Below are 26,247 nucleotides of genomic sequence, written 5' to 3'. Positions count from 1 at the left end.
CTCGTCTTCCTGGGCTTTAGAAACTCGTGAGGTTGATGGAGCGTAACAAGAGCATCCTGATCCTTAGAAGAGAAAACAAACCGGGGCGTGAGGAGGATGATGGTGGTACCCATTCCTCTTTAGAGCGGTGGCTCCCAGGTTGCTGCCCCCGGAGGACCTGAAGAGCTTGCCACATCAGAACTGTGAAGTTTGTTCCCTGTGACACGGCAGTGGGTGCTGGGGGGCAGGCTCTTGGAGGACTGACTGTACCCCCCAGTGTTGGGGACATGTGGGCAGCATTGCAGCTTAAATTTGAAATCTGCAGGCTGCCACCCCCTTCATTTGGTGACTCCTTGGATCTTTTCTCTGAAGGCATGGTCTGTCCCTGGTCTCTCGACTGAAATGAATTCTTGCACTTTGTTTCTGGGTGGGTGGGTGTGTGTGTGTGTGTGTGTGTGTGTGTGAATGTTTCCTGCTTATTTGTGTTTTCTCCATTGTCTTAAGAATGGGTATCCTAAAAGCCAGTATTTGATAATTTAACAGTTGAGGGTTTCTGAGTTGTTTTTATAGAAATGGATTCATTGAATGAGTTTAAAAATATATATATTATCTTTCAGATGACTTATTACAATATAAATGTTTCACACCCCAGTTATATCTGTGGGTGGTGAACTGCTTGCAAGCCTTGGAGTGCATGTGGGGGTGGGGGGGGAGTGATGCCTTTGAGTAGGTGGGACCTGAACGCAGAGACTTTTGATGGGAACTGAACGCCTGCCTGAGGTCACACGTTCTCGCTCATGTGCCACTGCCCAACCTGTGGGTCCCAGCCTCTGCTTTCCCTTTTTGGTTGGTGAACATTCTGCTTTAGCGTCAGCCTATACCTGCGAAGCTCTTTTGCTTCCGGTTGTTTACAAAGGTCTCTGAGTAACATTTCTTCTTCATCTCCTCAGCCATATAAAAAAATTTAGCCTGTTTGTGAAGCTGCTTGGTACCCAGGAGTCTCACTCCTCTCCTACACCACCAGGAAGATGGGCTTCTAGGCTCCTTTATGGAGCTCGAGTGGTGAGCTGTCCTGGGTCAGCCAGAATACCTCTTTCATTCCCAGTGCGTCATGTTGATAAGAAATTGTGTCGGGCTGTGGATGGGTCTCTGTGGCTTAGCCTAGTATCTTCCAAATTATCGTGAGGGTTTCTACAGAGTGTGCGTGTGAGGGGCTGGGAGTCACATGGGGCTGACTTGCCACAAGAGGTTGGGAAATGCTGGATTGAACAAGAATAGCGTTAGAAAGTTTCTTTCACTTCAGGGTTTCTGAATGCTTAGGATGCCTGTGTTCATTGGCACTCTCCCAGTGAGAGAGTCTCAGGACTTACCCAAAGTTATGTGATCAAGGCCGCACACCCCTTCTCAATGGACTGCCATTTACAGGGTCTGGAAAGCACTCCTAGAATTCCTCTGCCTTCTGGCATCCCAGGCCCCTCCCACTGTCCCCCTCGTCTGCCCTCCCGGCAGCCCCTGTCAGTCCCACCTCCCTCTGGGTGCAGGTGGTCTTCGGCCTCTCTAAGAGCTCACCCGCCCCCTCCATTGCCATTGCTGATGACCAGGGAAGGGGTTTCTCTGCCCATTGAGATAGAGTGGGATTCGATGTATCAGACCAAGTTTATGTCTCTTGGGAGGCCTTCCTTAAGTATTATTTTTCTCACCCATTTTAACCCCCTTAGGAAGTTCTGAAACCTTCTGGTCTGAGTTTATGACACAGAGCACACACTGAGCTTTCTTCTCAGAGCTCCACAAGGAGACAGCAGCCCTCCCGAGGGCCGAGTGCTGGGGGGATGTCCCTCAGACTTCCCAGCAGCTCTGCTGGCTGTGGGAACGTACCTTAAGATTTCTTCAGTGTAGGACTGTTACTTTGTTTCCTGAAATAATTAGAGAAATGTGGTTTATTAAAAAGAAACTGTGTCCCTGTAACTCTGCAGCTTCCTCGGCCCAGGCTGCCTGCTGTGATCCTGTCTTGTCTGTAGGTCACATGTGTTCCAGTTTGGGGAGCGTGGTAGTGAGACGCTGACATGGAGATGAGCGTTTGAGTCTGTGTGTGCCCACCTGGCTTGGGGTAGGAGTCGTGGAGTGATGAGGAAGGCTGCCTGGCTGGGTGTGAGTCGTGGAGAGTGAAAGGGGGTGTGGAGGATGGGTGATGGGAGACAGGTGATGTGCTCGGGTAAGGCAGCAGGGTGGGTTTTTCCTTGACTCAGAAACGCAAGACCCAGTGCGTGTGGTGACTAGTCTATGGAGAATGTGACTGAGGTTTGGACTCTGCTGTCTGTGCTCAGGCAGTGCATTATATAATAATTCTGTGACTACCTTGAACCCTTTGGGGAAAAGAACCTGGGTGAGAGTGAATAAAAAGTAAATAGAGATTTACTGTATTTATATAACTGGACCTGTCAGTAACACTTCCCAATACTAGTGCCAGATGCCGTGTGAACGTGCATAACCAGAGTGACCCCCGCCCAGCACCACCACTCAACCTCCCTCCAGCACCTGCCCTGTGACCTTCCCAGCACCCACCATGTAACCTCCCCAGCACCCACTCTGTGACCCCTACCAGCACCCACCATGCCCAGCTATACCCATCTGTGTGCGCTCACATGTACACATATGGGCACACAGTTCCTTAGCATAGCCGGGCTGCACGTCTTGGCAACCTGGCTCAGCGGCATCCCACAGCCCCAGTCACCAGGGCCACCCTGGCCCTGTTACCCTGTGGCCACCTGCAGGGCACAGCACGGGCCTCCTCCCTGGGACGCACCTGTCTGGGGTCCTGGCGCGCGTACTCTCACAGCTCTCTTTGAAACAGGTGTCTGGATGCACTTTGTAGACTCTTTTATACCTGCATCACAAGAAAGCTCTGTGAAGCCAGAAACTGAGCAGAATGTTGCCCAGCCCCTTCACCTAGGCTACACGAACCTACAGGTAACTGTACAGGTGTCTGAGGAAAGGCTATTATTTTCCTAATAAAACTTTACCTCCTGTGGATGTATTAAAATGTCCAACATAAAAATCATGTAATTAAAAAAAATGACTATCAAGGTATGATTTACGTAAAATAAGATACACTCATTTTAAGTGTACATTATGATGAGTGTTGACAAAGTTATATATAGTAAGAGATAAAGTGTGCTGGGACTTCCCTGGTGGTTCAGTGGTTAAGAATCCATCTTGCAACGCAGGGGACGCTGGTTCGATCCCTGGTCGGGGAACTAAGATCCCACATGCCGCAGGGCAGCTAAGCCCGGGTGCTGCAACTACTGAGCCCACATGCTGCAACTACAGAGCCCATGCACTCTGGAGCCCGCGCGCCACGACTGGCGAGCCCGTGTGCCGCAAGTAATGAATGAGCCCATGCACCACAACTAGAAAAAAGCCTATGCACTGCAATGAAGAGCCCGCGCGCCACAGCGAAAGATCCTGAGTGCCCCAACTAAGACCCAACGCAGCCAAAAAATAAATAAATAAATATTTTTAAAAAAATGTGCTATTTCAAAGACATGTCTTGCTTGAGACAGGCTACTTGGCTCCAAAGCCTTGAGACAATGTGACTGCACTCTTATGGGCAGTTGATGGAGAAGTTGGAGAAGCCTTGGAGATGCAGGCATTAGATGCGGGCGGTGTGGAACAGGAGACCTGACTCCTAGCCCTGCCTCCCACTTATTAACTAGTGGACTCTAAGCACGTCTCTGGAACTGAAGCCTCCGTTTCATATGAGACGGGAATTGCTTATACTGCCTCTGTCACATGTTTGTAGAGAATAATGATTGAGAAAGTGTTTGACTCTCGGTAAAGCTTTTTAAACGTCGGAGCTGTTTGAAAGAGATCCAGGGAGTTCAGTGGGTAAAACTCCAACTCATGAGCTCCGTCTAGGAGAGTCCTTAGGGTCTAAAGCCTTAGCTAAGACTTCCATTGCCAACCATCAGGCAGTAAGAGGATCTGGAATTAACTTCCACAGGTAAACAACTGGAGAACTGGACAAGATCCAGGAAGTAAGTCTTTTCAGATGTTAGAAAAAAGACAGTGCAAGACGGTGACCCCGAGAGAAGGGGAACAAGATGAGCTCTGTGATGGTCCTGGAATTCAGCCTGGAGGCACTTTTTGGACTGTGTTGTGGGTTAGGGAGAATCCAAGCAGTGGTTACACTGAGTGGGCAAAACAGAGATTGGAGTTGGGGAGGCAGAGGAAGCTGAAATTTGTGGGTCAGAGTATGGAGAGGAGGGAGCTATGCAGAGGAAGAGCTCCAGAAATCTGGAGGGGGGCGGTCCCCTTGAAAATTAAGCTAGGTGTGCATAGGGTGAATAAAGATGGGCAACTAATGAGGAACTGGACAGTTCCCAGAGCCAGAGTGGAGAGATCTTGGTTAATAGTAGGCTGTTCCAGAGAAATAGAAACCCCAGAAAGGAGAAAGGCCTTGCCTTAAAAGTGGGGCAGAATTAACCCCAGAATAAAGGCTATGCTAAAGCCACCCTAAAACAGGCCTCAAAAGGATCCATCTAAACTGCCTTGCAAAAAGCCAAAAACCCAAAAGTAAAACAAAGGAACAGGACAAGGATGCCCACTCTCACCACTTCTATTCAACGTAGTATTGGAAATCCTAGGCACAGCAATCAGATAAGGAAAAGAAGTAAAAGGTATTTAAATTGGAAGGGAAGAGGTAAAACTGTCACTATTTGCAGATGGCATGATACTCTATATAGAGAACACTGAAGTTGTCACACAAAAACTGTTAGAACTAGTAAATAAATTCAGTAAGGTAGCAGGATGCAAGATTAATATACAGAAATCTGTTGTACTTCTTTACACGAATAATGAAATATCAGAAAGAGAAAGTAAAAAGAAAAAAAAATCCTGCTTAAAATCACGTTTTAAAAAAGCCCTAGGAATAAACTTAACCAAGGAGGTGAAATACCTATATGCTGAAAACTAAAACATTGATTAAGGGAACTGAAGATGATTCAAAGACATGGAAAGATATCCCGTGCTCTTGGATTGGAAGAATTAATATTATTAAAATGGCTATACTATCCAAAGCAATCTACAGATTTAATGCAATCCTTATCAACACAGCTATGACATTTGTCACAGAACTAGAACAAACAGTCCTAAAGTTTATATGGAACCACAAAAGACCACAAATTGCCAAGCAATCCTGAGAAAAATGAACAAAGCTGGAGGTATAACCCTTCCAGACTTCAAACTGTACTACAAAACTACGGTAATCGAAACAGTGTAGTATTGGCACAAAAACAGACATATAGATCAATGGAACAGAATAGAGAGCCCAGAAATAAACCCATACACCTATGGTCAATTAGTCTATGAAAAAGGAGGCAAGAATATACAATGGCGAAAAGACAGTCTCTTTAACAAGTGGTGTTGGGAAAGCTGGACAGTTACATGTCAATCAGTGAAATTAGAACATTCCCTCACACCACATACAAAAATAAACTCAGAAAGGTCTAAAGACCTAAACGTAAGATGTGACACCATAAAACCCCTAGGAGAGGACATAGGCAAAATGATCTTTCACATAAATTGTAGCAGTATTTTCTTAGATCAGTCTCCCAAGGCAAAAGAAATAAAAGCAAAAGTAAACAAATGGGACCTAGTCAAACTTAAAAGCTTTTGCACAGCAAAGGAAACTCAACAAAACCAAAAGACAACCTACGGAATGGGAGAAAATATTTGCAAACAATGTGACCGACAAGGGCTTAATTTCCAAAACATACAAACAGCTCATACAACTCAACAACAAAAAGACAACCCAATCTAAAAGTGGGCAGAAGACATAAATAAATAAACATTTTCCCAAAGAGGACATATGGATGGCTAACAGGCACATGAAAACATGCTAAACATCGCTATCTATTAGAGACATGCAAATCAAAACCACAATGAGGTATCACCTCACACCAATCAGAATTGCTGTCATCAAAAAGTCTACAAATAATAAACGCTGGAGAGGGTTTGGAAAAAAGGGAACCTTCATACACTGTTGGTGGGGATGTAAATTAGTGCAGCCACTTTGGAGAACAGTATGGAGGTTCCTTAAAATACTAAAAATAGAGTTAACCATGTGATCTAGCAATCCCACTCCTGGGTATATATCCAGAAAAAAGGAAAACACTAATTCAAAAAGATACATGCACCCCAGTGTTCATAGCAGCACTATTTATAATAGCCAAGACTGGGAAACAACCCAAGTGCCCATCAACAGGCGATTGGCTTAAGAGGTTGTGGTACATATATACAATGGAATATTTCTCAGCCATAAAAAAGAATGAAATATTCCCATTTGCAGCAACATGGATGGACCTAGGGAATATTATGCTTAGTGAAGTGTGAGAGAAAGACATACTATATGATATCATTTATATGTGGAATCTAAAAAATAATACAAATGGATCTATATACCAAACAGAAACAGACTCACAGACATAGAAAACTTATGGTTACCAAAGGGGAGAGGTGGCAGGGGGAGGGATAAATTAGGAGTATGGGATTAACAGATACAAACTACTATACATAAAATAGATAAGCAACAGGGATTTACTGTATAGCACAGGAAATTATACCCAGTATCTTGTAATAACCTACAGTGGAATATAATCTTCAAAACAAAAAACCCAAAAAACTGAATCACTATGCTGTACACGTGAAACTAATGCAATATTGTAAATCAACTTTACTTCAGTAAAAAAATTAAAAACAAAAATAAAACCAAACATTCTTGAAAAGAATGCCAAAAAAAAATTCCAACAGTCTGTACCATAAAGTTTATAATGTCTAACATCCCAACAAAAAAATTACAAGAGTGTCAGTCATACAAAGAGTCAAGAAAATGTGACCCATAAACAGGAAAAAAATTGAATAGAAAAACACCCAGAAATGAGAGCAATGACTGAAATAGACATCTGTTATAAATTTGCTGTACACATTCAGTGATGTAAAGGAAAATATAAACATAATGAGAGAAGTGGAGGCTCAAAGAAAGAACTAGATGGAACTTCTGGAGATGATAAAACACAATATCTGGGACCTCCCTGGTGGCGCAGTGGTTAAGAATCCGCCTGCCAATGCAGGGGACACAGGTTCAATCCCTGGTCTGGGAAGATCCCACATGCTGTGGAGCAGCTAAGCCCATGTGCCACAACTACTGAGCCTGCTCTCTAGAGCCCACGAGCCACAACTACTGAGCCCATGTGCCACAGCTACTGAAGCCCGCACGCCTAGAGCCTGTGCTCTGCGACAAGAGAAGCCACCGCAGTGAGAAGCCCGTGCACCGCAACAAATAGCTCCGCTCACCGCAACTAGAGAAAGCCTGTGCGCAACAACAAAGACCCAACACAGCCAAAAATAAATAAAAAAAAAAAAGACTTGGGGCATCTCAAGTGACACAGTTGTTGGTCTGGGAAGATCCCACATGCTGTGGAGCAGCTAAGCCCATGTGCCACAACTACTGAGCCTGCTCTCTAGAGCCCACGAGCCACAACTACTGAGCCCATGTGCCACAGCTACTGAAGCCCGCACGCCTAGAGCCTGTGCTCTGCGACAAGAGAAGCCACCGCAGTGAGAAGCCCGTGCACCGCAACAAATAGCTCCGCTCACCGCAACTAGAGAAAGCCTGTGCGCAACAACAAAGACCCAACACAGCCAAAACAAAAGAAAACAAACAAAAAACCACAATATCTGAAATGAAAATTTTGCTGAATGGGATGAATGGTAGGTTAGACACTGCAGAAGAAAAGATCAGTGAAATTGAAGGCATAGCAATAGAATCTATCCAAAACAAAGTAAAGAGAAAAAAGAGTGGAAAAAAAGGAAAAGAGCCTCAGTGACCTGTGGGACAATATCAGTCTAATATGTGCTTAATTGGAGTCCCAGAAGAAGGAGAGAAATGGATGCATAGAAAAAGTGTTTGAAGAAGTAATGGCTTAAAAATTTTCCAAATTTGATGAAAGCTAAAACCACAGAGATGAAGCTTAACAAACTCCAGAGAGTAAAAACACATATACATAACCTACCAAAGCACATCATAATTAAATTTCCCAAAAAACAGTAATAAAGAGAAAACATAAAAGCAAGCCACAGGTGATGGGGACCACGTTACACAGGGAGGAACAAGATAAGAGTGACTGAAGTTTTCCCATCTGAAACTGCAAGCCAGAAGACAAAGGAGTGACCTCTTTGAAGTGCTGAAATTTGAAAAAAACCCACAATTCTCAACCAAAACTTCTGTGTGTAGCAAATGTTTCTTTTGAAAATGAAGGTGAAATAAAAGCTTTTTCAGACAAACAGAAGCAAAGAGAATTCATCACCAGCAGACCTGCCCTATAAGAAATGTTAACAGTGAGCTCTTTAGGCCAAGGTAAATGGTACCAGATGGAATCTTACATCCGCATGAAGGCATGAAGAGTGCTGGAAACGGTAGACGTGTAAGTCACTACAAAAGACTTTATACTCTCAACATTTTTAAAAAAGATAATTGTTGAGAGCAAAAGTAACACACTGTGTGGTTCATAGCATATGTGGAAGTAAAACGTCTGGCAGTGATGGAAAGGGGAAGCAGAAGCTTGCTGTTGCATATCTTCCATGATACTGAAGCTGTGTTGTAATTCAAGGTATACTGTGATCAGTTGAAGATGCATATTTTAAATCCCAGAGCAGCCACTAAAGAAAATCAACCAATCCAAAAGTAGGCAGGAAAAGAGAAAGTAACAAAGATAAGATGGGACAGAGAGAAAACAATATGTTAGATTTGAACACAATCACATCAGTCATTTTATTAACATGTAAATGGTCTAAACACTCCAATAAAAACCAGAGATGTCAGACTGGATGTATGGCAAGACCCTCGCAAATGCTAAATACAAGGAAGTCCCTTTCAGATGCATAGGTTGAAAGCACTGGGTGGAAAGCTATGGGCGAGTGCAGGGCTCTCCCAGTCAGGTACTTGGTGGTCGCCCCAGGCACTGGTGTAACTAACACAGTCGGAAGACGCAGGTGAAGGGGCCCCGGAGTGCCATTCCACAAAGTTCAAATTCAGGGCCTGTAAACCTGGGTTCCCAAGTCCCAGTGCAGCTCAGTGCCTCTGGTGTGTCCCTGCTGCGTGTCACGCTGGCTTCGTGTCCAGCCTCAAGTCAAGCCTTCTGTCTTGCCTTCCTACATCCCATCCCAGTGATCTTTAAACACGTCAGGTGTCACTTCAGCTCAGTGTCCTTCAGTAGCTCCCCACTTCACAGAGGACACGTGCAGGTCCTTGCAAGGGTCTCCAAGGCCCACCCCCCACTCCCCCTCGCTCACTCGGCTCCAGCCCTGCTGGCCTTGCTGCTCCTTAGACGGGCAGGCAGGCTCCTGATTTCAGGGCCTTGGCAACAGGTACACTCTGACTGGGCCATTCTTCCCTCAGATATCTCCGCCCGCCCATGTCTGGTCATGTCACCTTCTCCACGAGGCTTCCCCTGGCACCCTGCCGAATGCTGCTGCCACCCACTCCTGCGCCCCGGCCCTGGCTCTCCTGGCCCCGCGTATTCCTTTCTTCCATCCTCCTTTAGCGCTTGCCCCCATTTAAAACATTGCAGGACAGACTCGTGCTTCTTGTGTACTGTGTCTCCCTCAGCTAGAACGTCAGGACTCCCAGGGCAAGACTTCGGCCCGTTCGGCTCGCTGACGTGTGCCGAGCGTTCCGAACCACGCCTGGCACACGGGAGGTGCTCGTCCGTGTTTGTGGACGAAGCAGGTTGTAAGTATGACCCATGGAGTCAGAGTGTTCGCAAGAAAGGTCCTAAGAGGTGGGCTCGGCAGACTCCCTCCTCAGCCCGTCTTACAGGTGGGGAAACTGAGGCATGAGTGCCTTGCCCAGGGCCGTGTCCGGAGCTCGCGGCAGAAGCAAGACTCGAGGTCTCCTGTGCTGAGAAGAGGGGCGGCACTTCGTGGAGTCTCTCCGCGTGCCCTGCCACCCAGGGAAGGGAGGCTGATGCCGCCCCAGGGCGCGGGGAAGGAAGGCCCGAGGGCAGGAGCAGCGGGTCCCGCTTCTGGGCCTCGTGTGGCTCTGCTCCCAGCTGCACAGCCTTAGGCAAGTTTTTCAGCCCTTTTGCCTCAGTTTCCTAATTTGTCGCGTGGAGGGGGTGGGTGGTCAAAGCAAGCCCTTTCCGTGCTGTGACTACTAGACCTCAGGGGCCTGTGAGGACAGGGTGGAAGCATTTCAGGGTCAGGAACACGCTACAGACATGGTGAAGGCAGAGGAGAGGGACTTACACGTGGTGACAGACGCCTCCTTCCCAGACCGGAAAGGACTTTGTCTCCGAGAACAGCCGTGTGCAGGGCTGGGGCACCTTTCTACAGGCTGCTGGCACAGAGGAAAAGGGCCGTCGCTTACAAGGAGCTCAAGGCCACAGCTGTCCTCTTCCTGCAGCCACTGTAGGTCCGGGGTTCTGCCCCAGCCACTTCCTGGGCTGGGGGCCCTGTCCCCGGGTCTGCTCAGCGACTGTGGGTGCTGCTCTGAGCTGGGGGCCTGGGAGCCTGCAGGCTGGTTTCCCTCAGGGCTGGTCGGAGTCTCTGGGTCCGGCAGGCCTCAGGGCTGTGTGGCCGGCGTGGGAACTTCTGTCCACGAGCCTCTCGTCCTCAGCCCAGAAGTCTGAGGCAGGCCCGTGGCCCTTTTCCCTCCCACCACCTTGTTTGGTCCCCAGGCGAGAAGAGCCCCCTCCTCCCTCCTCTCCCTGTGGAGCGGCTGTGGCTGTGTCCCTGTGACTGTCCCAGACCCCCCAGTTATCTGGGCAGCACCTTTCACCCTGGCGCTTCGGGCCAGTGGGAGGCCTGGCGGCTCACGGCCTGCCAGCCTCCCTACCTGGACACTTGGAGGTCTGGGGCACCGTGGCCAGGCCCCTGTCCCGGCACCTCATGGCCGGAGGTCCTTGTGGCAAACCCACCCTGGGGCCAGCGGTCCCGTCAGAGCTTGCCGTCACAAGCATCTCGAGGCCAGGCCCCAGCGCCAGTGACCCCAGCAGGCAAAAGGGGAGCGGCCCCCAACTTACCAAGCTCACAGTGTCTGCCTTTGAAGCCCGGGCTGCAGTCACAGCTGTGCGCGTCCTCACCAGGTACACAGGTGCCTCCGTTCTGACAGGGGTTTTCTGAACAGTTCCCAGGGGCACCTGTGAACAGCCACGAGCGGTTAGTCTCGGGGCCCCACAGGAAGGCCTGATAGCATTCCCAGGTTGCTGCCTCTTGCTGTCCCCAACACCAGGGGGCCCTAGGGGTGGTCAGAGAGCAGAGGCGAGGAGACTGGCCTCTGTGTGCTCAGCCCTGACCCCATTACCTCGAGGGAGAGAGGGAGGGCTCTCGGTGCTGAGCCGTCACAAGGCAGAGGAGCCTCGGCTTACAGCTTAGGTCATGGCTGCACCCTGGTCGCCTTGGGGAGAGACTCCCCGCTCTGCCCTGGCCTGTGCCCCCTTCCCCACATTTCTGCTGACTTTGCCCCGCTGCACAGGGTTTCTTCTACTTGGAACACAGAGGCCAACCCTTGAGAGCCCTCCTCATCCTCCACTGCCTGTCCCCGAACCACCTGTGTGTCCCCAAGTCCAGCCCCAGGCAGCCTCTGCGCAGGACTCTGTGCTGGCATCTGTGCCCCTTGGGCCGCTGTCTGCCTTCCGCACTGTGGGAGCTAGAGGCAGGTTGGTCAGTGGTGCTGCCTGGGAGGGGCAGACCTGTCCCTCCCCCATTAGAGTCCACTGTCCTTTTTTTTTTTTTTAAAGCTTTGCAAGATAGCTGTTTTCATTTTTAACTCTTAAGAAACTGAGAAACACAAAAGAACAAGAATCGTGCATAGGCCACCACTTCCAATACCCCCTCCACATCTAATCCAGCCCTTCCCCCTTACCCCCTCCTCGGCAGCCGCCTCGTGGGGAGAGGTTTAGTAACATTTTGCCAATCTTGTTTAATCTATTTCCAGCTTTCCATCTGCCTTTCTTTCTCTAGTTGGAGAATTTCAAAGCAGTTCACAGAAACCATTTCACCTGTAAATATGTCAGCAAGTATCTAATACATAAAGACTTAAGAAATTTTCACGTAAGCACAATACTATTATTACAAAGTTAACAGTAGTTCCTTCATATCACAAGAAACCGCAGTCCGTGTTCAGATTTCCCTGATCATCTTTAAAAATGTCACTTACAGTTGGTCCCATCTAATTCAGATGCATAAAGATTCACATTGCCTTAGTCTGATGTATCTCAAGTCTCTTTTAATCTATAAATTTAACCTTCTTCCCCTCTGTATTTATTGAAGAAATGAGGTCATTTGTCCCATGGAATTCCCATCCTCTGGGTTTGATTACTGCATTAACTCGCCCCCTCCCCCGTGTTTCCTGTTACCTAGTAGTAAGAGAAAGGGGCTTAATAGGATTCAGGTTCACATGGTCTTTGCTCTGCTTTGGCTTCACAGGTGGTGGTTGTGTGCCCTTCGGCTACACTAGGAGACATACGATGTTTCCACATTTGGTTTTCATGGTGTGAGGATCGATCACTGGTTCAGTGTTGGCAGCCTGACTAACCCAGAGCAGAGTTCTCGTAGGCTCTGCACCTGATGGCTTGAGAAGTCATGCAGACCCCTGATCTCTCGCTAGGGTCATGTCTAATGTGATCTGTCACTCTGCCTCCGCTAGCTGGGGAGTGCCCTCTGAAGACCTGCTTTCCTTCACCCACCCCTTGGTCACCCTAAAATACAGTCCAGACAGGCAAGGCCAGGTAAATGCTCCATTCTTTTCCTTTATTTGTACACTTGCAGAGTGACTTGGTCCCCCAGCAAGCTCTAAAGTTGACCAATACGTTGTTCTTTCTTTTTGACCATTGTTATGACCTTGTGGACTTACATATATTTGATGGGTTTCAGTCTGTTGCTGTCATTAGCTTTCTTCACGCTCAAATTATCCCATCCTTCGCCAGTGGGAGCCCCTTCAGGTTGGCTCCTGTGCCCTTTAGACACAATCCTAGTTGTTTTTGAAAGCCTGCTTGCTTTCAGGCCCTTGGCAGTGAAAGGGCGGAGTTCTAATCACTGGACTTCCAGGGAATTCCCATGTCCTGGGCTTATTTTGTCCATGTTCTGCTTCAGCCTTGGAATCAGCCATTTCTCTGAAGACCCCAGTCTCTCTATATATTTATTGTAAAAAATATTTATTTATTTATTTATTTGGCCGCTCTGGGTCTTAGTTGCGGCACACGGGATCTTCACTGCTGTGTGCAGGCTCTTTAGTTGTGGCATGCGTGCGGGATCTAGTTCCCTGACCAGAGATTGAACCCGGGCCCCCTGCATTGGGAGCATAGAGTCTTAGCCACTGGACCAGCAGGGAAGTCCTCCCCTGGTTCCTTTTAGTGGAGAATGGTGTCTGGAGCCCACAGTCTGGCTGATCAAGGTGCTCACTGTGACTGTGGTGTCAGCGCTCCAGGTCTTTTCAGGAGACAGAACTAGGAAATTAGATTTAAAAAGTAAAAATGAACAAATTATGAGTTCATTCCAGTATTTCCAGTTCAAATGAACAGAATTAAATAAAAATAAAATCAGGGGTTTTACCTAACTTCTTTGATTTTTAGATTGTATCACCTTATGCTGAAAATCTTTGTGGCATTAACATAATTATTTTCTTTATCCCACAATGTACATGTAATAGTTTGGAAATGACATTAAGATCACTGAGTACAGCTTAAAATTTCTTGGCAATTCTTTTAATCCTTAGATTATATCCCACTAGATGTTAATAGTCAGAATGCTGTTTTATTTATTTATTTTGGCTGTGCCGGGTCTTAATTGCGGCATGTGGGATCTTTATTTATTTACTTATTTTTGGCTGTGTTGGGTCTTTGTTTCTGTGCGAGGGCTTTCTCTAGTTGTGGCGAGCGGGGGCCACTCTTCATCGCGGTGCGCGGGCCTCTCACTATCACGGCCGCCGCGGAGCAGAGGCTCCAGACGCGCAGGCTCAGTAGTTGTGGCTCACGGGCCTAGTTGCTCCGCGGCATGTGGGATCTTCCCAGACCAGGGCTCGAACCCGTGTCCCCTGCATTAGCAGGCAGATTCTCGACCACTGCGCCACCAGAGAAGTCCCACGTGGGATCTTTAGCTGCTGCACGTGGACTTCTTAGTTGCAGCATGCAGACTTCTTAGCTGCGGCATGCATGTGGGATCTAATTCCCCAACCAGGGATCGAACCTGGGCCCCCTGCATTGGGAGCATGGAGTCTTACCCACTGGACCACCAGGGAAGTCCCTAGAATGCTGTTTTAAAAATCACTTGAAGTGATGCTTTTTTTTCCTGTGTGGTTATGCCATCGGCACGGTTAATAAGTTTATTTCAGTTTGTTTTCAAATTTTAGGCATTGCTTTTTTTTTTTTGGTGTCATTTAAAAGAACATTTTCTTATTTCTAAAGTCACATCTATAGAGGTACATTTAGAGATACCTATCCTTCCTCTCCATTCCCTTTACTTCTTCATTCTTGTTCTTTGCTTCATTATAGAGTTAATCATTTTTATTCGTTTTATTTATTTTTAAATATAAGAAAATAGGTATATACATTCATATTTCCCTTCCCCACTTTCCTACACAAAAGAGATACCAAAAACACTGTTCTGCACATTACATTTTGGAAACAGTTTTATTGAGATGTACCTTATATACAATTCAGCCATTTGACGTGTACACTTTATAGATTTTTAGCATATCCACAGATATGTGCATCCATCACCACGGTCAATTTTAAAATGTTCTTATCACCTCAGAAGGAAACCCAGTACCCTTTAGCTCTCACCCCATATACCTCCACCCCCGCCCCCACTCCCAGTTCAAAGCAACCGTTGATCTACTTTCTATCACTATAGGTTTCCCTATTCTGGACTTTCATATGAATGGAATCAGATTATGTGTTCTTTATGACTGGCTTCTCTCACTTAGCATAATGTTTTCAAGGTTCATCTATGTTGTAGCATTTATCAGTACTTTATTCCTTTTTATGGCCCAATAATTTCCACTGTGTGAACATAACACATTTGTTCATCCATTCCTCAGTTGTTTCCACCTTTCGGCAATTGTGAATAGTGCTGCAGTGACCATTTGTGGAAGTCCTTGTGTGGACATACGTTTTCATTTCTCTTGAGTGTGTAGCTAGGAGTGGAATTGCTGGGTCATATGGTAACTCCACGTTTAATTCTTTGAGGAACTGAAGCAGCTGCACGACTCTACATTCCCACCAGCAGTGTGTTTGAGGGTTCCAGTTTCTCCACATCCTCCTCAGTGCTTGTGGTTATCTTGACTTTTTAATTCTAGCCATCCTGGTGTATGTGAAGAGGCATCTCACTGTGGTTTTGATTAGCATTTCCCTGGTGGCTAGTGATACCAGACATCTTCTCATGGGCTTGTTGCCATTTGTATATCTTCCTTGGAGAAATGTCTATTCAGATCCTTTGCTTATTTTTTTTTTTTTTTTTTTTGTGGTATGCGGGCCTCCCCCTGCCGTGGCCTCCCCCGCCGCGGAGCACAGGCTCCGGACGCGCAGGCCCAGCGGCCATGGCCCACGGGCCCAGCCGCTCCGCGGCACACGGGATCCTCCCAGACCGGGGCGCGAACCCGATTCCCCTGCATCGGCAGGCGGACGCGCAACCACCGCGCCACCAGGGAAGCCCCTGCTTATTTCTTAATTGGGTTATTTGTCTTCCTCTTACTCAGCTTTAAGAGTTCTTTATATATTTTAGATTCAGATCCCTTTTCAAATATATGATTTGCAAATATTTTCTCCCATTTTATGGGTTGTCTTTTCACTTCCTTGATGATGTCTTTTGAAGCACAAAAAGTTTTAAATTTTGATGAAGTCCAACTTACCTTTTTTTTTCTTTTGTTGCTCTTGCTTTTGGTGCCATATCTAAAAATCCTTTGGGACTTCCCTGGTGGTCCAGTGGTTAAGAATCTGCCTTCCAGGGGACGTGGGTTCGATCCCTGGGTAGGGAACTAAGATCTCACATGCTGCGGGGCAATTAAGCCCATGCGCTGCAACTACTGAGCCCGTGGTCTCTTGAGCCTGCGTGCCACAACTAGAGAGAAGGCCGTGTGCCACAACAAAAGATCCCGCATGCCACAACTACGACCTGATGCAGCCAAAAATAAGTAAATAAATAAATATTTTTAAAAAAATCCTTTGTCAAATCCAAGGTAATACAGATTTACCCGTGTTTTCTTCTAAGAATTTTATAGTTTTAGCTCTTACATTTAGGTCTTTGATCCATTTTTAATTAATTTTGTGTATGGTGTGAGGTGGGGGTCCAACTTCATTCTTTTGTATGTAGATATCCAGCTGTGCCAGCACCATTTGCCGAAAAGACTCTTCTTTCCTCCACTGAATGGTCTTGGCACCCCTGTTGAAATCAGTTGACCACAGATGTATAGGTTTATTTCTGGACTCTTAATTCTCTTCCACTGATTTATAAGTTGGCCTTTTGACAAACGGGTATGTGAGTCTTCCTACTTTTTTAGGATGGTTTTTGCTATTCCAGGTCCCTTCCAATTCCATATGAATTTTAGACACTGTATATAATAAATGTCTCATAAAGAGACATTTTATGGTAACCTTACAGAACATGGAAGTGTGCAGGGGTGTTTAGAACCTGTGAGCCCACGTCAGCAATCCTTACTCTCTGTACTTGGGACACCAGCCTGCAGAGACTGTGACTGACATTTGTGCCATGCTTGGGCAGCTGGGACCCAAAGCCTAGAGTTATATGCAGCAGCGGGGGTTTTACTGGGGCACCACTGTCTGTAGCCTCATTTTACAAAGCCGTCTCCACTGAATCCTGAGTTTATCGTGATAGACAGACAGACACACTCACAAACACACGCATGAGTAAATAGAAACAAAGAGAAGGCTGTTTTGAACGGAGGTGGGGGACAAGGATGGGGCTGCACCCTGGGGCGGGGGCAATGGGCTCCTCCTATATGAAGGATAAATTACAGAGTAGAGAGGTTTAAGTTCTGCCCCCACTTGTATGGGTGGCAAGGGGATAAGGCCAGCAGAATCCAAAAGCCCTCCTGGGGTGAGAAATTGGGGGAAACAGGAAGAATCTGACCAGCTTCTGCGTTCACTCCAGGTTCCCAGGATGGCAGGAATCTTGGGAATCCTCCAGGAGTGTCCCCTGGGTGCTTGAAGGAGCGGCCCTGACCTTGGTGAGCAAATGCCAAATCAGGAGCATTAACTGTGCTCTTGGGGTGCCTGGGGCTTTCTGGGGATTGTCCTTTCCTTGAGAAAGAAAAGTCTATAAGAGCTACCAGAGAGAAGGAGCAGATTATTCTAGAAGGAAACAAGAACAAGATTGACACCCAGTGACAGCACAGTTGATGACAGTGGACAAATGTTTGAAGAACTGAATGAGAGAGGAACTTTGAACCTCCAATTTTATACCTAGCTAAATTGTCCTTCAAATGTGAGGGCTAATAAGTGTATTTTCAGGCATATAGGGCCTCAGGAGTTTGGCCATGTAAAGTTCCACAAAGCAACTACTCTGTGGACCTTGGCAAGCTGATTGTAAACGTTTACAGAAATACAAAGAGTCAAGAACAGCCAAGACACTGACGGGCCGCGAGAGGACTGGCCCTGTGGGACAGCGAGCCATCCCAAAGAGGCAGCCTCTAAAGTGGTCGGGCTCAGCCTGAGGAAGCCAGTCAGCGGAATGGAGGATGGGGGCCACAACGAGGTGCTGACCGTGCCAGTTCTCGAGAGACACAAATCAGATCACTACAGTGCTCTTCACACCCGTCCTGCTGGCAGGATCGCGAAACCTGACGAGACCAGATTCTGGAGAGACTGTGGGTCAACTCACTGCACCTCGTGACCGCTGCTGGAAGGAGTCCAGACTGATACCCCACTTAGAAGACAACTCGCATTCGCTTGTCACTTGGGCATTCACACATCCCGAGCCTGCACACGTGCCAGGAGACGTGTACAGGAACACAGAGCAGCACTGCTGACAACAGCAGACACAGCCCACGTGCCCTCGAAGCGAGTTCACCGATGGACTACATGCTGGGCAGTGAGAGTGAACGAGCACAGGATGCTGGGCGAAAACGCGGGCCTGGGGGCGGCACACAGCCAGAGGCTGCCCGGTGAAGAAGGCCTGTGGCTGTTGGGACACCCATGTGGGCGGTGAGCTCACTCCTCCCTACCATCCAGCCTCTGGTGGAGCAGAGAGGTGGCAGCGCGAATTCAGGCTCGTGGCTCACTGGGGGGACAACCGCGAGGCACAGGCTGCTGCTTGTGTTCTGGCTCATGGGTGGGTTCCAGGTCCGAAGGCTGTTACTTTAGCAAAAGCTAACCAACCAGACTCACTAACTCAAAGGGGGCCAGCCTGGCCTGATCGTGAGAATGTGACAGGAGCCAAAGACCACGACTAATTTTGTGCACCTGGGGGCCATTAGAGATGTTTTGTCCTGTTATCACCTAGAATCATCTCACACTCTCTCAAGGCTTCGTCCCTCACGTTAGCAAACACTGCAGATGGCAGTGACATCCGGGGCCAGCCTGGTGCCACCTCGAATCTCTCCTTCAGAAGGGACCCAGGAGAGGTCACTCACATCCCTCTAATTTCTGAATTTTGTGAAATGAAACACCTGATATTTAAAAGGGCTGACATAACGCACACCATCAGATAAAATGTTTGTGTTTTCACTTACAAAACGCCAGCAACATGAGTGTCTTCACTCTGACCGCGTCTGACCCGCAAACTGCCCCTCCTGGTGCTCACCAAGGCCTCGTACAGTGAGGGGTGCTGGACTGTGGGGCCGTGGAGCCACCGGTGGCAAACACACCCTCTGGTGCAGGTGCCTGGATGTGTCCAGGTGTCCTTGGGTACGCTGGGGGCCTGCAGGTGAGGCCGCATCCTGGGCGCTTGACTCTCCCTTTACCGAGTACTCTGCCTTCTCTGGGGCCTGGCTGATGGGTGAACCCAGTCTGAGCCTGTGGTGTAACTCAGGAGAAAGGGCCACTGGCTCCTAGAACTGTCCCCAGAGGGACAAGGCCCCGAGGGTTAGAACAAGAGGAAAGATAGAGCGAGGGTCTGAGTTTGAGGAAGGAAGATGGCCTCTTGGAGCTGCCCAGCTGTGGTTCTCACCGGCGGACAGTTCAGGCCCTGCTTGCCGAGCCTGGGTAGCCGCAGCCTCCCAGGCGATACTCCAGCTGGAGCCACCTAGCGGCTGCCCCTCCACTCATTCCTGCCATCCCGCTCCCGTACATCTCTGGGAGAGGCAGGGGAGGGCTCTGCTGCTCGCAGAGGGAGAGGAGGGGCCGTCTGCAGGGGGCAGCGGTGGGCCAGTCTCTCCAGGGAGGACCCCGAATGTTTGGGTGGCTGCAGCCCCCAGGCCCGTTCCGGTCTGCCTGCGTGATGTGGTTTGGTCCCCCCTTTCCAGGGCGGGGAGCTCGGCTGCCCCTCGGGCAGGCCCTGTGCCTCGCCCCTCCTCACTGTGGTCCTTCAGGCCCCTGAGGGTGGTCAGCCCTGAAATCCACTCCTGCTGACTTACTTTCCACACCCTTGTCACCACTGCGTCCGGGGAGCTGGAGGGCCAGGCTGACCTGCTCGGGGACCTCCTCCGCGTTCTCCAGCTGCACCAGAGCCGTGGGTTCTAGGAGAGATCAGGACGCCACAGCGCGCTGACCACGAAGCCCGCTGCCTCGCGCCCAGGACTGTCCCTGGGCTGCCTTCTTGAGCGGCTTCTCTCCCTGGGGCGCAGGGCCTGGCGTGGCGGGGTCAGGGTGGGTCTTGGCGCCGCCTCGGGTAGGATCAGCTTTCCTCCGGGCGGATCCCGGCCCTGACCCTCCTGTCACTCCTCAGCAGGGACCCGGCTTGACTGCCAGCCCCACCGGCACTGTGGGCGGAGGTGGCCAGTGGCCCAACAGGGCCGAACCTCGTGCCTTGCCCACAGGCCTAAGCAGCTGACTGATGCAGCGGTCTTCTTACGGTCACATCCTGCTCTCCTCTCCCTCCCTCTCCTGCTTCCTGGGGGTCCACAACGCCCCCTCCTCCCCCTCTTATTTGCCCTCAGCCAGACCACGCTCTTGGCCCTTCTGGAGCCCCTGGCGAGGCTCGCGCTGCGGGCCCCAGGACCTCGCGCTCACTAAACGACACTCAGGGTCCCGACCCGGACCGGCTCCTAACAGGTTTCTTTTCCGTCTTCTCTCACGTGCCTGCCCGCGGCCTGTCCCTTCAGCCCATACAGCCACGCTGGGAAGGCTCCGTGAGAGCCCGTGGGTGGCGTGGGCTCCTCGCGCTGGCCCTGGAGCCCAGGGCCTCCGACCCCATTGGGGTCCCCCGCTGGGGACGGTGCAGGGCACTGGAGGTGGTCTTGAAGCCCAGGTTTCAGGGCCCTCGACCCGCATCCCTCTGGGAGGCCTGGCACTCACGTGATCTCACAGTGACCCGTCTGCCAGGCGAGCTGCGGAAGCTGGCGCTCACTCGTCCTCTGCCGTCCACGAGCTGCGAGAACCTGCGGGAGAGTCGGCGCGGGTCAGCGGGCGGGTTCTGGGCCCGGGGTCTCGGGGGCGGCGGCTGAGGCGGGCACCTGGGGGCCTGGGTCGGCGGTGCGGGGGCGCCGGGGTCGTCGAGCAGGCGCAGCTCCGGCAGGCGCGCGGGGGCCGGTCGGGTTCTGAGCGCGCGCGGGGCGGGTCCTTCCCGGTGCCAGCGTCTGTCGGCGCCGTCCCTCGCGGCTGCGGGCGGGTGGAGGACGGGGTGGCCGCGCGGGCTGGTCTGGGGCTCCCCGCGCCCCCCGTCCCGCCCCAGCCCCGCTCCCCGCCCGGGGAGGAGCTGCGGATGCGGCCTGGGAGCGGTCCAGGCGCTGGCCCCAGCCCCCCACCCTGGCCCAGGCTCTCCGCCTGCAGGTGGGGCCGGGCCTCGGACCCCGTCCAGACTCACCTCATCTGAGGCCCACGCCCTGCACACCCCGAGAGAGAGGGCATGGCTCCTCCGTGGGTCCTTGTCACCTAACCGTGGCCTTCAGCAGCCCCCACCCCCAGGGCTGGGTACCCTCCTCACCTGCGAGCCCCCCCGGCCCCCCCCCGCCGGCTCACAGAGGGGCCCCGACCTGCCCTGTCTGCCTGGCAGGCAGCTCAGCCTGGGGCTGAGCTGGGTCTGAATGTCTCAGGGCAAGTGTGCTCCATGCCCCGAGGGCAGGTTGGTGGGTTGGGAGAGGAGGGAGCCCAGGCCACGGCCCACCTCCCTGCAGCACCATCCAGACGGACCGTCCTCTTGTGAGCTTTGACGTGTACGCGGGGTCGTGCAGGACCCCGTGGGACCCAGCGGGCCGCCTGTGCTCTTGGGAGCCGACCGCGTCCACACTGTGGCCTCGAGCCGCGGCGCTCCTCAGCTGCCCCCACCCTCGCCCGTCCACTCTGTCCTTCCGTCCTGCCCCTCCCTGCCCACCCCTTGCTGAGGCTGTCCTGCCCCTCTTTCCCGTGCTGCTGTCCAGCAGCTCCTCATGGGTCAGGCCAGGCTGCCGCCCACTCCCGGCGCTTGTTTTCAGGGTGATGCCCCGTGTTTACCGCTCGGCCATCTGGGGTCCACTCGGGCGGACGGCACGAGGTGAGGCGCGAGGTGCTAATTCTTCTGAACTGCCGGCTCCCTGACCCGGCCCCAGCTGTCCAGGAAACCCTCCCCCAGTTTTCACGCGTGCAATTCTGTGTCAACACAGCCCTGTTTCTAGGCCGCCTGTCTGTCCCTGGGACGGGGTGGCCCGGGCCAGAGGAGGGTCCTGAGGTACAGCAGGAGAGCTGTCTCCTGGACAAGGTGCTGCACTTACAGGTGATGATGTACAGGTGAGCGGGCTCGCTGTGCAGCTGGTCGCCCCCGGCGCTCTGCACGGCCGTCACCGACAGCTGGTACCGCCGTCCGGGCGTCAGGTCCCGCACTGTGTAGGACGCCAGCCTCCCGTTGGGGACGTAGCGGCTCTTGGTGCTCTGGCTAGTGCTCACGTTGATGACGTAGGCCTCCAGTGAGGTGCCCGGGGTGGGGGCATCCCAGACCACGTGGGCAGAGGTGGCCGTGACTCGGGCCGCGGTCAGGTTGGCTGGCGGCAGAGGCCCTAGGCGAGCACGGAGCAGGGGAGGGACGTGAAGGGGGGTTGACGGGGCCTTCTGCCCAGGACACGGCTTAAAGACGTGACGCGGATTGCTGAAGCTTCATTTGAAGCCAGCCTGGGTGGTTACGGACAACTTCACGGTCCTAAAGGGTGGCGTGGAGGGGCGTTCGCAGCTGCTCAGGGCCTGCAGAAGCTCCCCCTCCTGCCCCAAGAGGCACCCCCAGAATGCCACCCGCTGGCCCCCCGTGAGGCCCCCTGCCTGGTCAGTCCATCAGGGTGCCCTCCCGGGTGGCACTTTCCATCCCTCGAGCCTGGCCATGCACACCTTCTCCTGGGATGTGGACAGGGGAGGGGGCTAGACAGGCAGAGGGTGGGCCAGGGCCCCCGCGCGCAGGGTCAGAGCAAGGACTTGAGCCTGTGCCGTCCGCCTGCACCACCGGGCGAGGCCCTGCTCACACCTGCCCTGCTCACCAAGCCCCTGCCCCTTTCCCCAGCCCTGTTCCCTGTGCTCCCTGTACCGGGCAGCCCACGTGTTGGGGAGGGAGGGGCGGTGAGGGCCGGGCGTCCTCCCTGTGACAGCATGGAGCCCACCGGGGCGGACAGCGTGGGCATCCTTGCTGCTTGCCCCCCTGCCCTCGCTCGGTGACCCCGGGCCCGCAGGAGCCCGGGAGCGTGCGAACACCCACGCGGAGGGCTGCCTAGGAAGGCCGTCCCCCGCAGGGGGGCCACCCAGCCCGCTGCGGCCGCCATCCAGGGCGCCTCTGGGCACAGCTGGTACACGTGGCCAGGGCCAGGTTTCTGGTGCTGCGGCCACTTTGGAGAGGACTGAGGGGTCGGAGGGAGGCGAGAGCTTCCAGAAGGCCCCGCGCCAGCTGAGCGCTCGCCGCTCTACTTACGGGTCCACACGTGCAGTGGTGCCGAGGCCAGGCTCTCGGTGGGATGCTCCTGCCCCCCAAGCCCGCTGAGGGCAGTCACCCAGATGGTGTATCTCCTTCCTGGAAGCAGGGCCCTGCGGGGAGGGGAGGCCGGGGAGAGAGGAACAGGACGGCTCTGCTGCCAGACTGAGGCTCCTCCGCGCAGCTGTGACGGGGGTGTGGGTCGTCCCAGTGCTGGTGGCCAAGCAGCCTCCACGAAGGCCAGATTTGTGGCCTGAGACCTGAGTGCTCCTGGGGTAGGAAGCTACTCCCTGGTCTGTCTGTCTAGTATTGGAGTGGCTGGGAAGGTCACAGGCCTGCCGGGGTGGCTGCAGTGAGGTTCGAGGCTGGCGTTAAGACAGGAGAGGCCAGAATAGGGCAATTGGAGGAAAAGGGTTAACAGGCAGGCCCACCCGGCCGCGAGGCTGGCCCTGGGCTGCGACCTCCCGGGAGGGTCCCCAGCCCCCTCGTGGAGGAGAGGGCCTCGCTGCCCCTAAACGCTGGTGCCAAGTGAGGCCCGTGCGGAGCGCCGCTTCCTCCTGGGAGTCTGGAACCTTCACCGGGCACAGGTGCCCGCGACCACCCCCAGGAACAGCCCCCGGCGCTGTGTCTCTGACGGGCTCCCCGGGGAGACAGCACCTCACAGGTCGTCACGGCTGGTGGCGGGGAGCTAAGCATGCCATGTGAGGGGAGGGGGCTCTGGAAGCTCACGCCTGGTCCCCGACTTGTCCCTGTGCCCCTTCCTTTTACTGATATTGCTTTGTATCCTTTCTCTGTCCTGAATCCAGCTGTGAGCACGGCTTCTGCTGAGTCCCGGGGGCCCCCTAGTGAACGTGGGCGTGGTCTTGGGGACCCTGCCAGCCACAAAGTGCCCACCTTGGGCTCCATTTGTGCTTCTGTCCTGCCACTCTTGGGAAGTGGGCAGGACGTAAATCAAGGAGAGTCACAGCAATACTTAAAAGACAAAGAAAGTGGAGTGGCGTCTCCAGCACTGACAGCCGTCTGCTTAGACAGAAAGGACAGACATGCCCAGAAAAAGCGGTTGTGAGAAGACTGCAAACCAGAAATGTACCAACATGTGGGTGGTTCAGAGGATGCGGCGGACAGAGCGCCCCGCCTGTCCTGGCCTCACCTTCCAGAGCCCCTCCCCCTGACCGTGGCCCGTGGCTGCTCTGGGCTGGATGCTGCAGGGCTGTGCCCGCTGAGCCCGCCCAGACTGCTGTGCAGGAATTTGGTGGGCTTGTCCTGGAGTGGAGCTGAGTTTACTCCCCAGCCTGGGGACCCCTGCCCGGGAGGCTGCCAGCACTCTTCCTTCCTCACCCTTGCCCTCCGGCACTGCCTGCCCTCCTGGCCAGGGGCTGCAAGCCTCTCTGGTTGATGAGCAGCCCACAGGGGTCCCTGAGCCAGGGCGCCTAGGCCGTGGGGTCTGAGGCTTCCCTGCAGGGTTGCTAAAGTGTTTATTTCAGTCATCGGCCGTTCTGAATGACTGATGGTCATTTGAATTTTTTTTTGTAGTTTTGTTTGTATGTAATTTGTAATACTTAAGCCTAAGAAGTTTATATGCCTAGTTTAAGGTTCGAACGTATTACTGAACAAGATAAAAATGTCAGGCGACCCAGGGGTGCCACGGTTTCTCCCTCTCAGAGGCGTCTGCGTGACTCAGGCTGGAAGAACTCTGGGCTGGCCTCTGGGTGGCCAGTGTCTCGCTGGCCTCCGTGCAGGAGATGCTGTCCTCAGATTTTTAGAGCGTCTCTGCTTCTCTGCGGCACTTTGAAACACCTGTCTGGCGGCCCCATGAGGAGGCGAGGCAGGAGTGAGGCCCAGGACCGATCAAGCGCCCCTGCTCCTCCAGGGGCCGGGCAGGTGGGGAGCACAGGGTGGCGGCAAGAGTGAGTCTGGGAGCCGGGGCAGGGGGGCAAGGCCGCCGCGCTCTCACCTGAATGTGAACTTGTCCACACCCTTGTCCACGTCGGTGGACTCATCCTCCTGGGCCTTGGGGTGGCGGATGGACACGCGGACGCTGCTGACGGTGGCGTGGCGGATCCTGTGCAGAGCCCATCGCACCGAGATGGCGCTGGCAGTCACGTTGGTGACCTCAAGGCCCTCGACGGGGCGGGGTCCTGGGGACAATGGGGGCACAGCCGTGTGGCACCTCCTCACCCCTGGGTAGGGCGGGGCCAGGACAAGAGAGGAGGCTCGGGAAGGGCACTGGGGGTGGAGCACGGAGAGGTGGCCTCGCGATGCGCCATCCAGCCTGGGCCAGCTGAACGTGTCCCCCACAGCCCAGTGCGGAGTCGGGGTGGGTCGACACGCCCCAGGCCCCTGCCTTGTGGGGGGCTTCAAAGGGGCTGCTGTGGGCACTGCTCTGGGCGGTCTTGGCCCCTTCGGACTGCCAGGGGCGAGGTGGGCCCTTCCTGACCCTCTGGCTGGCTGTCGCGGTGGCACCTACAGTGATTACCTGCACTGTCTGGGTGGTCCAGGGGCCTGACGGGGGAGGAGCCAGGAAGAGTCCTTGGCGACCTCAGGGAAGGGGCCGAACTCCAGCCAAGGGAGCTGAGACGGGTGCCCGAAGCTCCCGGGGTGCAGCGCCCCATTCTGCGGGCAGTGGCCCCCCCTCCCACCTGGTGGAGCAGGGGAGGCTGCCTTCCTTCCAGAAGCCTTTCCCCGGCAGACCCCACCTTGAGCAGCCGCAACGGCACTTCTTCCTGAAGCCAGGCCGAGGGTGGCCGACTCCGCCCCCGGACCCCTGAGGGCTCGCTCCTCTGCCGCATGCCCGGGCCCACCCTGCTGGCCCGGTGTGTCCTCGGCGCCACTCGCCGTCCTCCCCCAGGACGTGCTGTCCTGGGTCCTCGTCCGCCCTGCGCTTGGCCCTCAGTGTCCTCGGGGTCAGCGTCTGCTCGGGCTGGCGGGTGATGCCAGGATGCCTGCCTTCGTCCTCCCGAGGGGCCTGAGAAGGTCTCCCCTGCCCGTCCGCCGAGGGTCCTCACCTTCCTCCTCACCCAGCCGCCTGCCCGTGTCCACCTGCCCCGGGCCTCACTCTGAGCCCGTCAGCCCGCCCCACAGGGCTCTCGACACGCCCAGTGGCCACACCGCTTCCCAGTTCTCGCTCCAGCCTCCAGCCGCCCCTCCCCCAGCCTCCAGCCGCCCCTCCCCCAGCCCAGGGCCTCCAGCCTCCAGCCCCCAGCCTCCAGCCGCCCCTCCCCCAGCCTCCAGCCTCCA

At 53.2% G+C, this 26,247-nt stretch overlaps 1 protein-coding gene across 1 annotated transcript in view; it reads right to left on the bottom strand.

Moving 5' to 3' along the window:
• SNED1 (sushi, nidogen and EGF like domains 1) overlaps positions 1-26,247 on the bottom strand; it is an 89,175-nt gene continuing 62,928 nt past the window's right edge. The window contains exons 22-32 of the mRNA XM_024124544.3: positions 24,965-25,148; positions 23,011-23,123; positions 21,836-22,117; positions 20,603-20,747; positions 20,445-20,527; positions 19,565-19,666; positions 11,058-11,174; positions 10,282-10,369; positions 2,783-2,863; positions 1,855-1,892; positions 1-62 (exon numbers count right to left, since the gene is read on the bottom strand). Coding sequence (XP_023980312.1) covers positions 1,856-1,892; positions 2,783-2,863; positions 10,282-10,369; positions 11,058-11,174; positions 19,565-19,666; positions 20,445-20,527; positions 20,603-20,747; positions 21,836-22,117; positions 23,011-23,123; positions 24,965-25,148 — 1,232 coding nt within the window. The 3' untranslated portion in view covers positions 1-62; position 1,855. The remainder of the gene's footprint in view (positions 63-1,854; positions 1,893-2,782; positions 2,864-10,281; positions 10,370-11,057; positions 11,175-19,564; positions 19,667-20,444; positions 20,528-20,602; positions 20,748-21,835; positions 22,118-23,010; positions 23,124-24,964; positions 25,149-26,247) is intronic.

Source organism: Physeter macrocephalus, chromosome 2 (assembly GCF_002837175.3).
Source record: "Physeter macrocephalus isolate SW-GA chromosome 2, ASM283717v5, whole genome shotgun sequence".
Classification (NCBI taxonomy): domain Eukaryota; kingdom Metazoa; phylum Chordata; class Mammalia; order Artiodactyla; family Physeteridae; genus Physeter; species Physeter macrocephalus.
Note: the sequence above shows the minus strand (reverse complement) of the source record. Positions and strands in the feature narration are given on the sequence as shown.